Here is a 12,832-nt window from a genome sequence, read left to right on the forward strand (position 1 = left end):
TGAGAGAGGCTTTGAGGGTGTCAAACAATTCTGAAGAACTGGCTTTTGCAATGATTTAAATTTGCTGTCCTAGTAACTATTCTTTGGCAACTGAAACATAAATATTAGAGGCCTTTCCTGTTTGTCTTAAGCTTTTCCTGTCATATAGTTTTTTTATAATACAGATCTCCTATGTGAGAGATGTTGAGCGGTTACATGAATTTCTAGTGCTCATAAAAGGTGTTGTATTAGTAAGACTTTAAATTGAAAGCCTCTATTTTTTATTTCAGAGTGGAGATTATAGGGACAGAATTAAGAATATATAACTTCTAAGGGATCTTGAATATAGTGTAAAGTATTTTGAGCTGCTGGATATTATTGAAATTCCTATACACCAGATGATATAAAGGAGGCTCTGCTTTATACGAATCACAGCTACTGGATTACAATTAAAGGAACTGGGGCCAATCTGTCGATGGATCCACTGTTGCAATTCTGTCATCAATTTAAATGGACAAAGAATGATTCTTAAAACCGCATAGAAAACACAAACTAACGGCAGATGAGAGTAAACTCCTGGATTGAAATCCTACTACCTAATGAAGGAGGAAAGATCTGACTGTAGTTATGAAAGTTTTTCAAGAGGAACTCTTGTCCGTATTGATTTTATAACAGGATAGCTAAGTCATTTTTTAAAGGAAAAACTTACTTTTTGGGACACTACCTCAGCATCTTGTTTGTTGGAAAAGATCAGAAGTGAACATGACCTTGAGCTTTCAGAATTGCGGAATTCTAAGGTTGAGGTTTGAACTGCTCTTTTGCCAAAATCTGTGAAGATGACTGGTGGTAAAGTGAACATTTGTCATGATGGTTGAACAAGTATTGATACTTAAATTAGTAAGAGAGGCAATGTGGTCTGAACACAAGATTGGAAACTTTGAACTCCCAAGCACTAATCCTTGCTGTAATCTTAGGTCATTCACTCTCTCTCTCTCTCTCTCTCACTAAAATAGGGGAGAAATACCACCCAACCTCACATGGATATTTCAGGGATTTTCATAAAGTGCACTGAAAGCACAGTCTAAGTGCTAATTACTGCTATTCCTGACTGTTTCATCAGTACTCGTAGCTGCATTGATTCTCTGAGCCAAATACCTGTCTATGGAATTCCACAAGTGTAAAAGCAGAATTTGGCTTTTATTTCTTGATTTAATATTTCAGTTTCTAGCAGACTCAAGGATTTCATGAGTGCCTTTCAGCTACAAACACTCTGAAGGATTCTGGCTTCTTTTTCAAGCCTGAATAGTTTAATTGTTCTATGCAGTTTCTGTAAATTTATGCTGTTTAAATTATGCAAGATTTACGATAATAAAATGTGGATTAATCTAGTTTATTATAAATTTAAAATTTTTTTTCCTGTTAACAACTTTTTCCCTAGTGAATTAAGACTATCTTCAGCCAAAAAACATGCGTGTTCTTCCCCCTCTTCTGGCTGGACAGCTATTTAAAAAAAAATCAATTGTAGCTTGATTTACTTGGAATGACAGATTTTCTTCCACCCTGCCCTTGCCTAATATATGTCTTCCTAGACGCATCTTTATCCAATTAAAAATCATCAGTAATGTGCTGCCTATATTATGTAATGTATCTTACATTTTTAGTTAATAGAATGTTTTAAAGTAAACATAAAAGAAAAAAAAGATTTTAAGTGCCTTATACTTTTTCCAAAAGGGAAGTATACTTACAGCTGCTTCTCCTTTCGGGAGATTTCTTTCTGCAGGTTTTCAGATTTACTCATACATTCTTGTTTGAATTTCTTGTCCTCATTCTCAGCTTCCATTTGAGACTTCTCCGCTTGCTGCAATCTGGTGTAATTCAAATCAACTTTGGGTAAAACTGAGGCTAGAACTAGGGTGTAAAGGGTGAAGAAGACAAATAAAAGAAAAATGGGGAAATAGAAACATTTCTAAATAAAAACAAAGATTGGGGGAAACTCACAAACTCAAACAAGAGAGCCACACAATGCCTAGAAATCTAGTTTCTGGTTTTCACTACACAAAGAAAAGCAGATTAAGTCTTCCAATTTGTTTTTATTTTATGTTCACCATTAATAGATGCCATCAAAGCATAACCATACAGATTTTATAATTGATCTATATCACTTACTGCTCTAACTTTGAGCGTACATACATGTGTTATTGTGGAGGAATTTTTACAAGAACTGTAGAAGTACAGTAACTACTTTGTCTATATTAATCAATCAATCAGACAGTGTGTGTTGTGCTAGAATGACTTGAAGCAATTCAGACATGAGCCTGAATACAGAACACTGGAATCAGATAGCAAGAACACAGCTGTAGTAAGACAGCAGAACACACCCTGGAGCGTCTTACTACACTTACAGAATAACCACTAATAAAAAATACTATTAAATATATTTAAATAATGTGTATTAAAAATCATGGTTAAAAATAGCTCCATATGATAAACAAAACAAATAAAACTGAATAAATAACAGAAGTCAGGCTTTCATTTAAGCTCTTTCCTTTTGATTTTCAAGGGATTTTGCATTCCTGTTTTGGATAGCCCTCTCCCCTCACTTATACCTCACCAATGCATCAAGATTTATCTCTGTTTGACCCTCTCTTCTGCCCAAAAAAGATGTGGCTTAAATTTAATTGAAATGTAAACACTAAATCAAAAATTGTATGTTACTCCATATTCAACTGTCTTACTGGGATATACAAGGGAGATTAGAGTAGCCAGTAAAACATCATTCAGAGCCTCATCCCAGTTGAGGTGTCTCATTTTACAATTGCCTCTTTTGTCCCTTCTCAGACCTGCTCTACACCTAAAACTTAGGTTGACCTAGCTACATTGCACTGAGGGATGTGAAAAAAAATCACACCCCCAAAAGACATTTTAAACCAACCTACGCCCCAGTCTAGACACCAGGAGGTCAACAGAAGAAGAACACCACCTCTCACGGAGATGGATTAATTACAGTGACGGAAAACCCCTTCTGTAGCTGTAGCAAGTGTCTACACTACGGCACTGTTGCAGCACCATAGCTGTGCTGCTGTAGCATCTGTAGTGTACACAAGCCTGCAAAATGTTGAGAGAAAACTCAGTGGTTCTTCTCTCAAGGCTTGGCTTGAATCATCACTTCCCAGTCAGCTGAATGTAGAGTAACACACAACTCCCAGTTTATCACTGTTAAATGTAAAATTAAATGAAAGCTTTCTTACTGGCCCTGTCTACACTACAACCACAATCATGTTAGGGAGCCTGGCTACTAATGTTTTATAATGTAATATTCATCTACACTGGCCATCTTTGGGAAACTGCCTACCATTGCTGTGCTACCAGTCAACTAATGAGAGGGCTCATGTAGACAGTGCACCAGCATTACTAAACATCTCAGCAGAATTAGATTTCATGTTAATAAAAGCTCTAGTTCCCCACCTACGCTCATGCTACCAACGGTGAAGCTGCACAGGTGGGGCAGTTACCAAAAACTGCCAGTGCAGAAATGACAACACACTGGACTTGAACCATGTTATTTTAAAGCATCTGAATTTAGCCCAGGTAGGAAAAACTGTTAGGGTCTACTCTACACTACAATATGTTATAATGAAGTTCCTTGATGTGTTTGTAATTGTAATACAAATAGGGCCAAAGAGGATGGATAGGAGAAGGGAGAATATTGGTGCACAGCAAGGCTAATTCTTGCTGCTATGCCAGAAGGCAGAGAAGGGTGAAAGACTAAATGAAACAGGAAAACTAAAAACACCACTAAGACCCTCTCTGAACTACAGCTGAAACTGCATTAGCACAGTTTCCAAGACTAATATGGACAAGGACTTTTTTTTCTGAGAACCATGCTAGCATCTACAGAATCTGTATCTACACTAGCAGCTTGCAAATTCTATAGCGGTAATTCAAATCCAGTGCAGCTCCACCAGGGTAGCAACTCAGATAAGAGTAGATCCTCAGTTGACAATTTATATACCATCTGAGGATCTACCCGTAAATGTCTGAGTCCTGCCTATGCTACACTTTCTACCACTGCTACCCCTGAGGGAATTACAGCTACGAAGATTTCTACGTAGATAAGGCCTTCCTGCTTTATAGTCTTTAGTTCTAGTCATATCTTGATTGTATCCATGATACAGTAGCTCTGTAAAAACATCTTACATTCTGCTCTATGCTAGCAGACTGAACTGTATTTTAACTGTGTATAAGAGAGTCCTACAAATACAGAAGTTATTTGGGTTTTGTTTTTTGTAAAGTACAGACAGAACCTATGGCACATTTTTATAAGCTGTTTTAGCCAGTTCTCAGGAAAAATACTTCTGTCTACGCTACTCAAGAAAGTGATGCTATCAGCAACCACATTAAAAGACTTGACAGCATGTTTTCTGGTATAGAGAAGTCCTGAAAGTGCAACAACAATAAAAATGTGGGTTTTTTATTAACTGAAAGGGAGGTTCTTTATTTATTTAAGTGCTATAAATAAGGGGTGAGAGAAAACCCTATAACTGGAGGTAAGTGTCAGGGCAATGAGAAATCAAAAATGTAAAGGCAGCTAACATTTTTAAATAAACTTTGTATTTAACATTAAAAAAAGTAAAATGATTAAATAGCATTAGAAAATTCTAGTTTCTGATTGGTCAATAATATTACAGTGATTTTTTTATTCTTTGGGAGGGGAGGAGAGGAGAGGAGAGAAAGGGGTGAAGAGGATTTTATTTCGGAAAACAAAGTCGTTCCAAGCTGTAACACTGTGTCAAAATCACTAGTACTTACTGACCAATTATAATACAGGATTTCCCAATACCATTTAAGATCATAACCATATTTTTTTTAAACCAACTCATACAAATTTTATTCTATCAATAGCCAAGTAGCTTTCAAAATGATATATCTTTGACAAGTTTGTATTGGTGCTGTGCTTCATTGCTGGCACATTTCACAAATGACATTGCAATAGTCCTAGTTTGAGTTAACAGATCTTTGTCACTTCACGTATGTAATGGACAAAATCAAAGACAGATAAAGGTAGTAAAGTTCAAAATGTAAAAATTGGGATAAAGGAAAAAAAGAAAGAAAAAAGAGGAAAAAGGATGTCAATAAAAGAATATTCATGTCACTAAATCTTTTAATATATAATTATGTTTTTAATAAGTAGCTTTAAAAGAAAACAATGGTAAGACACGTCAACACCAACATGACAGGGCTATGGATATGTTACATTTTACAATTAAAAATATTAACGATGCATATAGTCTATTCCATTTAAATAACTGACACACACAAGTCACATCTTTATATTATGTAACAAATATATAGTAATCACAATATAAACTTACACACTGATATTATATCATTTCATTTTACTAATTCATGATGTAATACTCATGTGAACATCTTTACACTAAGGGAGTTTCCAAAGCAATTAATGTAAGCTTTGGAATCTTGGCCAGCCAGGGTCCTGATCCAAAACACTTAGCACAGGCTTAACTTTAAGCACGTGAGCAGTCTTGCTTAAAGTTAACCGTGTGCTTTGGTGGGTCAAAGCCTTATTGAATAGCATTAAAATATAACACAGAGGTAATAATGAATCAGAATTCTGAAGTGGCCATCACTGAGCCCGGTAGCTGAAAGAACAACCTTGGATGCAGGCACAGAATGTCAGCTCCACTGAATGGTGAAAGTGAATTAAGATAAAAAGGCTTGGTTTATGGCTGTATTTTTCTACTCTTACAGTACATAAGAGCGGCCATACTGGGTTTGACCAAAGGTCCATTTAGTCCAGTATCCTGTCTTCCAAAAGTGGCCAATGCCAGCTGCCCCAAAGGGAATGAACAGAACAGGGAATCATCAAGTGAACCATCCCGTCACCCATTCCCAGCTTTTGGCAAACAGAGGCTAGGGACACCATTCCTGTCCATCCTGGCTAATAGCCATTGATGGACCTATCCTTCATGAACTTATCTAGTTCTTTTTTGAACCCTGTTAAAGTCTTGGCCTTCACAACATCAAAAAATAAATCTACTTGTTTGAAGATCAATGGTAAAACACCAGTTGCAGATGATGCTTCTTTAAAACTTCCTACTGAGTGTTAAGTTTCAGTGGTAGCTATGTGGGAATGCAGTAAGGGAGGAGGAATGAATGTGGAAAAGTAAGTAAAATAGAGATGGATGCTGTACCTTTGTTCCAATTGTTTCATAGTTGCAGTAATTTGATTGGTCTTATCCTCTAGTCGACTAACTATTTCATTCTTTTCTTTCATGGCATCGTCAGAAACCTATATTAAACAGATTAATACTGAAGCAGGTTTTATATTAAACTGTATTTTTGATGCTTTTGTTCATTCTCTTAAGGAAAATATTTGTAATATGGCTTTGGAATTTGTTTGCTTATGTTTTTTAAACATTCCCATCTAAAAAAAAATAAAGCAATATTCAAGAAAAATATCTAAGTATAGAATTTCAATCTAATCTATAGAATTTCAATTTTCATTTTATTGGCATTTTACAAGTGTACACTCTATTTAATAATATATATTTTTCAGTTTATTTCTTTTAAATATCTTTTTATGTGTGTCTACTAAAATTCAGTGATAATTTTTTTTTAAATAGCTCATTATATCCATAGCAACAACACCTATAAGCATTAGTTTTAGTTCATGCTGCGGTCTTCTTGGGCCCAATCCTGCAAGGTGGTAGGCACCGATAAGGCCTTAGGTCTGTACCAGAACAACAGCTACAATTACTTACTGATATAGTTGAGTACTTTAATATTCTAACCTTAATTTAACCAGCCTCTGACAACTGTGAACATCCATGCTTCCAGGTCTAAATATAGGTACAGTATTGTCATTAAATCCAGTTAATATCACCACACAAAAGTTTCAAAACACAGATTAAAACAGAAAAACTACAGATCTGACAGACATTCTGCATAAACACCAACAATAATACTGAAGAGCCTATACTGTCTCAGTTTATTTTACTAAAGACAGATCTTTATTCCTGTTCTGCTTTTTACACAAAACATTTAGACGTGGACAGCAGCATCTTGGTCCACAAATCTACTCTTTGCATCGTATAATGTCATTTCTCTGTGCACTTTTTCAAGTGGCCATGACTAACTTCTATTCCTGCCTTTGACAACTTCTTCCACACATGCTAAAATTATCACAAAGTACTTTCTCTTGAATTTCCTTGGTGTTTGATCATTTCTTAGCTGCAGTTTATCCTAGTTGATCTTCACAGTTATAACTCTCAAAGCCCATTTAACCGCTTCACTATCCTCCTTTACTTTTTATAATTCCTTCACTGTTCTTTCCAATATGGTCCCCCAAATGGAGCACAAAACTTCAGGTATATCATTCTCCCTATGTACAGTACCATGATGATCACCTGTGCTTCAGTCCTCTATACATCGCAACGATGCTTTAAAATGACTTCCATAAAACCTGTGTTATGTGAATGCAGTTAACTTATACAGTTGGATCTATTTATTCTGAAAGAGGAAGAGAGTAGAAGCAGAAAGCTGAGCTAAAAAAGCAGCGAAAATGAGCAAAACTAAGAAAACAAGAGTTTAACATATGGATGAAAGACTATCAGCTTTCTGAAGCAAATACTCTTCTATTGCTATACTATTTCAAATGCCATGAGCAGCATGCACTATTTCAAAAGTCACACACATCTTACATTTATACTTCAAAGAGGTTTCAACAATTTAAGAATGATCTCTTTTACCTGCAGCTTTTGGTACATTTCTATGTTAATTGCTTTAACTTCATCTAGCTGTTGTCGAAGGCCTATGAGGGTGTCTTGTTTCTCATGAATGTCTTTCTCCAACAACTTCATTGCAAGTTCTATCTCATGTTTCATACTGACTTGGACCATTAGCTCATTCTCTATGTCCTACAATTTGCACAAAAACAATTATACTCTGTTAGGGTTGCCAAGTAATTGCACAAACCCAAACACCCTTGTCCCGCCTCCTGCCCTGTGGCCCCGCCCCTTCTCCAAGGTCCCACCCCCCGCTCACTCCGTCCTCCTTCCATCTCTCCCACCCTCACTCACTTTCATCAGGCTGGGGTAGGGGGTTCGGGTATGGGAGGGGATGCGGGTTCTGGGCTGGGGCCGATGGGTTCAGAGTGTGGGAGGCGGCTCAGGGGAGGGGTTGGGGTGCAGGAGGGGGTGTGGACTCCGGCTGGACAGCACTTACCTCCGGCATCTCCCGGAAGCGGCGGCATGTCCCTGCGGCCTCTAGGCGCAGGCAGGGGCAGCCAGGCAGCTCTGCCCCTCCCTTCAGACACCGCCCCCACAGCTCCCATTGGCTGCCATTCATGACCAATGGGAGCTGCGGAGTCGGCACTCAGAGAGGAAGCAGCACCCAGAGATCCCCCAGCCGTCCTTGCCTGCGCCTAGGGGTCGCAGGGACATGCCGCCACTTCCAGGAGCTGCGCCAAGCCAGGGCCGGTAAGGAGCCTGCCTTAGCCCTGCTGTGCCACGCCCGCCAACCAGACTTTTGGCCTATTAAAATCTCCCGGATTGTTTTCAGTAGCAACCGGTAGATTGAGGCTGATTCCTGGAGACTCCTGGCAAATCCGGGCGGGTTGGCAACCCTATACTCTGTCAACACCGATTTTGTAAATAGCTATGCAACGTTTTATCTAGTATTTCTGATGCAAAATTGAGATATGGCACTGCAGGTCCTGCAGTGCTGGATCTTTCACCTTCACAAATCTCTACCTTCTGTGAAACTTGGCAAAACAGATATTGTAAATATTATGTAAACACTGCACTCAGTCATGCATTTGGTGACTTGTGTTCATTTGTTTGTACCTTAATAAAAGCCACCTCATTTTATGAAATATCATTAGCCTAATTTCTTATAAGTGAAATAATATTTTAAGAATAAGAGAGTCAATTTTCTATTTACAATATTAAAAAGTCAAAAAAATAAGTATTTCTACTTTTGGAAAAAACATTTAATGCATGTATTTAGGAAACCTATTCAAAATACTGATGTAGCTAAATATTTGAAATTAACATAGCTGCTAAAATCCAACACATTATTCATACAAAAATCAGTATTCTTCCTAACTATGCTTAGAGACACTACTGTTAAAGAAATACTAATATAATGGCTCCAAGTTTTCAAAAACTTGAAACAACATTTTCATGAGGTTAGAGAAACAGTGTGGTAGATTACTAGCAGCACACATCCCCTGGAAAAAAATGTAAAGCTAGAAATAGTCAAAGTAATGTATTAAAGAGACAGTAAATGTTAATCTTGTCAAGGTTTACATAGCACATTTTAAATACACTCACTTGTCGTAATTGTGATTCTTCTCGAAGTTGTCTGCGTGCTTCATTGTACATTTCATCCAGACCCTGTCTGGAGTGTCTGTATGTTTGAAGCTCTGCCTCAACATCCACTTTGGTTACCTATGCAGAAATTACAGATGTATCTGGTTTTCATTACAAATATAACAATTGTTGTAATTAAATGTAACAAATTTGTGGAGAGAAATGTTGCTTAAATTCACAGTGGACTACGTAAGCACAATACACCTACTAAACCAGTAAGATCCAAGATTGTCTACATTATGGATTAATCACTTTTAAATTGAGAATTTACATTTTAGCTTAAAAATGTAAACCTTGCAAAATGAAATGAACTTCTTGCAGACTTGTGATTCAGCAAGTTACTTATGCACATGCCTAATCTTTAAGCATGTGAGTAATCCCATTAACCGGAAGGAGACAACTCACATGCTGAAAATTAGGCATGTGCTTAAATATGTTGCTGAATTGAGGCCTGGAAGAGTAATTTTTGGTACAGTATTTCACCGGGTCGCTGAGTAACTCCACAGGCATTTAATTCACCCAGTTATTTAAATATCACTGATATTGGGTTCTCCAGGTTATCCAGAAATATTTTTCAATAACTGAATCTAAAATTATTCATGACTGTTCAGAGTAGTATAGGATGTACAATATCCCAGTCCAACACACAAATTATTTTCTGACAAGGTTTACAGTAAAATATTACATTAACCACTGCAATCAGAAAGTTGTATAATCTCAAAGATGAATGCAAAATGTAAGAAAAAAAACTCAAAATTTGTTTAGAATAATAATCTAGATTGATTCCTATAATATTTAGATAAGCTTTATCATAAGTCATAAATGTAACAAATCACATAGGCCTATTCCTCACATAAAATTGTTTTATGGCAGTCCAACTATTTGCTGAGATATAGTTCCCAACATAAAACATTCAAATGACAAGAAGCCAGGTAACGTTTAATTATATTGAATTCACATACCTCTAGGTGATGCTGTGTTTTCATTAAAATCAGTGTGTTTTCACTTCTTAACTGATGATTTTCTTCCTGAAGTTTAATTATATTGTTTTTTGCTATTGCTAACTAAAAGGGAAAAAAGAGAGAAAGTGTATGACTATTTTTGCGAACACTAAAAAACAAAACAAAATTATTCTAATGTATACATAGCTAACATTACTGCTTACTTTAGTCTCATAGTGTGCTGAATAAGATATCTATTTTGTGCGCATGCACAACTACCATTTATAGTAGGAGTTACATACTGAGGTGAGAATAAATCTAAATTAGGACCATCTTTTTTATTCTACATCTCTTGTACAGAAGAATAGCTTTTCAGTGATACTCTATTCTAGCTACAGGATACATACTCCCTTTTTTCCCCTTGTTAAAGTTCTTATATATACACTTCAATTTAAATGGATATATTTTCTTCTGTTTTAAAGCAGTTTCTCAACATGAAACTCCAGGTATACTGTATGCAGCACTATGTAGCATCTTACAGAAGCAAATTTCCTGGGTAAGGAAGGATTACTCTGGGACACTGAGGACTAGGAAAGTCCTACAGTGTGACAGAATAAAGAAAGGCCTCAGCAGAATATTTATGGGCCCCTTAACTTAATCCTGGGAGTTAGGCAGAAGGCTTGTCAGAAGGGGTAGACTATGGTGAGAGAAGAGGATTTGTAAGGGATTTTGCGAAACATGGGGCAGGGGTGAGGGGCAGTATACATGCTGTTCATTGTCTGGATTTGTTCACATCCAGAATAAACTAACAGCCCCCTCAACTGCTAAATGTAGAAATATCATTTTTCCTCCCATTTCTCTTTCAGGGCAGGTAAAAAATAAGGGGAAAAACTTTCTTCCCCTCCTAATCCCAAATATGTTGTTATCTACTTCAAGTATTAAGACATTGGAAAGTACAGGATGTTTTAAAAAAAACCCAACAACCCAAACAACCTGGCACAGAGAGGCAGACAAACTTATACCTGCATATTGTGAATGAGCTTTTAGAAAAAGAGTCCTTTGGCTTGAACTGAGACAATTATACATTGTCCGCTCAACTAGATCTATTTCGCCTGTGGATTGGCAGTCTGAAGGAATGCCTTTACTCTGTGGTCTCCACAAAATGGAACTGACAGCAACTCCCAGCACATTTAAGATAGGGTTCTTCTGTACACTCTTAAACCCTGCTGTGAAATTGCAATGTTTTACAGCATTTTGCTAATCCAATAGTCAACTGGGATAAAGCTGAACACAGGTCCCAGCAACCTTTGTGTTATTTCTTCAGACTGAGTCAAATGTAGCTGAATATATTAGGCAGTGTTTCAATACAGTTAATTAGACTGTACTTGTAGAGGGAGGAAAAAAGGAAACATGTTCACCACTGGTTAAAAAATAGTATTACACATTACTAAGAAACAATACCTCTTCAATTAGTTTAGTGTTTGACTTCTCTAATGAATCAACTCTTGCATGAAGGCTGCTGACTGTGCTACTGAAAGTAATAAAGAAATCAATATTCAGTGTTACACCAAAACTCATACAAACAAACACAAAAAGTTTTATGCCAAGCACTAAGTTTATTGGCAATAGCCAATAGAACTGCACTGATCATTGCAGTTGGAAATTATTTCTAAAAATGTTACAGATTATCTTCCTTTAATGAATACTTATGTGACACACACTCCTCCCTGCAACTTCGGTCACTGTTGACAACACTGTCATTATCCCAGCCACCCAAGCCCATGATTTGGGTGTCATCTTTGACTCCTGCTCCCTCATCCTTGGCAACCACACAGCGTCCAAATTTTGTTGCTTTGTCCTCAATAAGTTTTCCAAAGCTCTGTTTTTGCTTTTTTTTCCATACAATTAAAACTCCTGTCCAGATTCTCAGCACTTCCCCATCTTAACTACTGCATACTGCTCTTCCCTGGACTCCATTCACCCTTAAGGTCCGTTCAAAACACAGCTACTAAAATCATTTTCCTTCTCCATCATTCTATTCATTTCATTTCCCCTTTGAAATCCCTCCTCTAACCCTCCTTTTCCCACCACATTATTTTCAAGCTTTTTCGTTCTTATCTTTAAGGCCCTTCACAGCTGTGTCCCTTCCTACTTATCTGCTCATCTCTTACATAGCTTCTCCCTCCCACCAAGCCTCCTTCACTGTCTGACTGCCAATTTCTCGCACAAGCATCTTCCAGGCTGACTTTTATGCATTGAACAATCCCAAACCTAGTCTGTAAAGACACGTGCTCTTTCCTCCAAACCTACTTTTACTATGATGCCTATAGAAGGCTCCCAACTGATAATCAATGGCTAGATGGAGGGGATTAATGGGATTGATTGTTATTTATATGTGCGTGGGAACAGCTAGTTTGTGGGGTGTTCAGTACAGAAAGGGGCATGTGCATGTATGTATAATTTTTTTTAAATGTCTTGACATCATCAAGTTATAAACATGGGCAACCTATCTATCCACTT

General features: G+C 37.2%; 1 protein-coding gene across 17 annotated transcripts in view; it reads right to left on the minus strand.

Moving 5' to 3' along the window:
• Nucleotides 1-12,832, minus strand: part of RUFY2 (RUN and FYVE domain containing 2) — a 61,787-nt gene that overhangs the window by 18,596 nt on the left and 30,359 nt on the right. For 11 of the 17 annotated variants that reach the window (XM_037903508.2, XM_043551246.1, XM_037903506.2 and 8 more), the window contains 6 exons: nt 11,774-11,843; nt 10,334-10,435; nt 9,333-9,449; nt 7,749-7,916; nt 6,192-6,289; nt 1,725-1,844 (listed from right to left, as the gene is read on the minus strand). In XM_037903508.2, the coding sequence (XP_037759436.1) occupies nt 1,725-1,844; nt 6,192-6,289; nt 7,749-7,916; nt 9,333-9,449; nt 10,334-10,435; nt 11,774-11,843 (675 nt within the window). Of the gene's footprint in view, nt 1-688; nt 820-1,724; nt 1,845-2,049; nt 5,002-6,191; nt 6,290-7,748; nt 7,917-9,332; nt 9,450-10,333; nt 10,436-11,773; nt 11,844-12,832 lie in introns of those variants that run through there. The other 6 variants (XM_043551242.1, XM_043551245.1, XM_037903507.2 and 3 more) reach the window with 3 other exon arrangements.

Source organism: Chelonia mydas, chromosome 7 (genome assembly GCF_015237465.2).
Source record: "Chelonia mydas isolate rCheMyd1 chromosome 7, rCheMyd1.pri.v2, whole genome shotgun sequence".
Taxonomy (NCBI): domain Eukaryota; kingdom Metazoa; phylum Chordata; order Testudines; family Cheloniidae; genus Chelonia; species Chelonia mydas.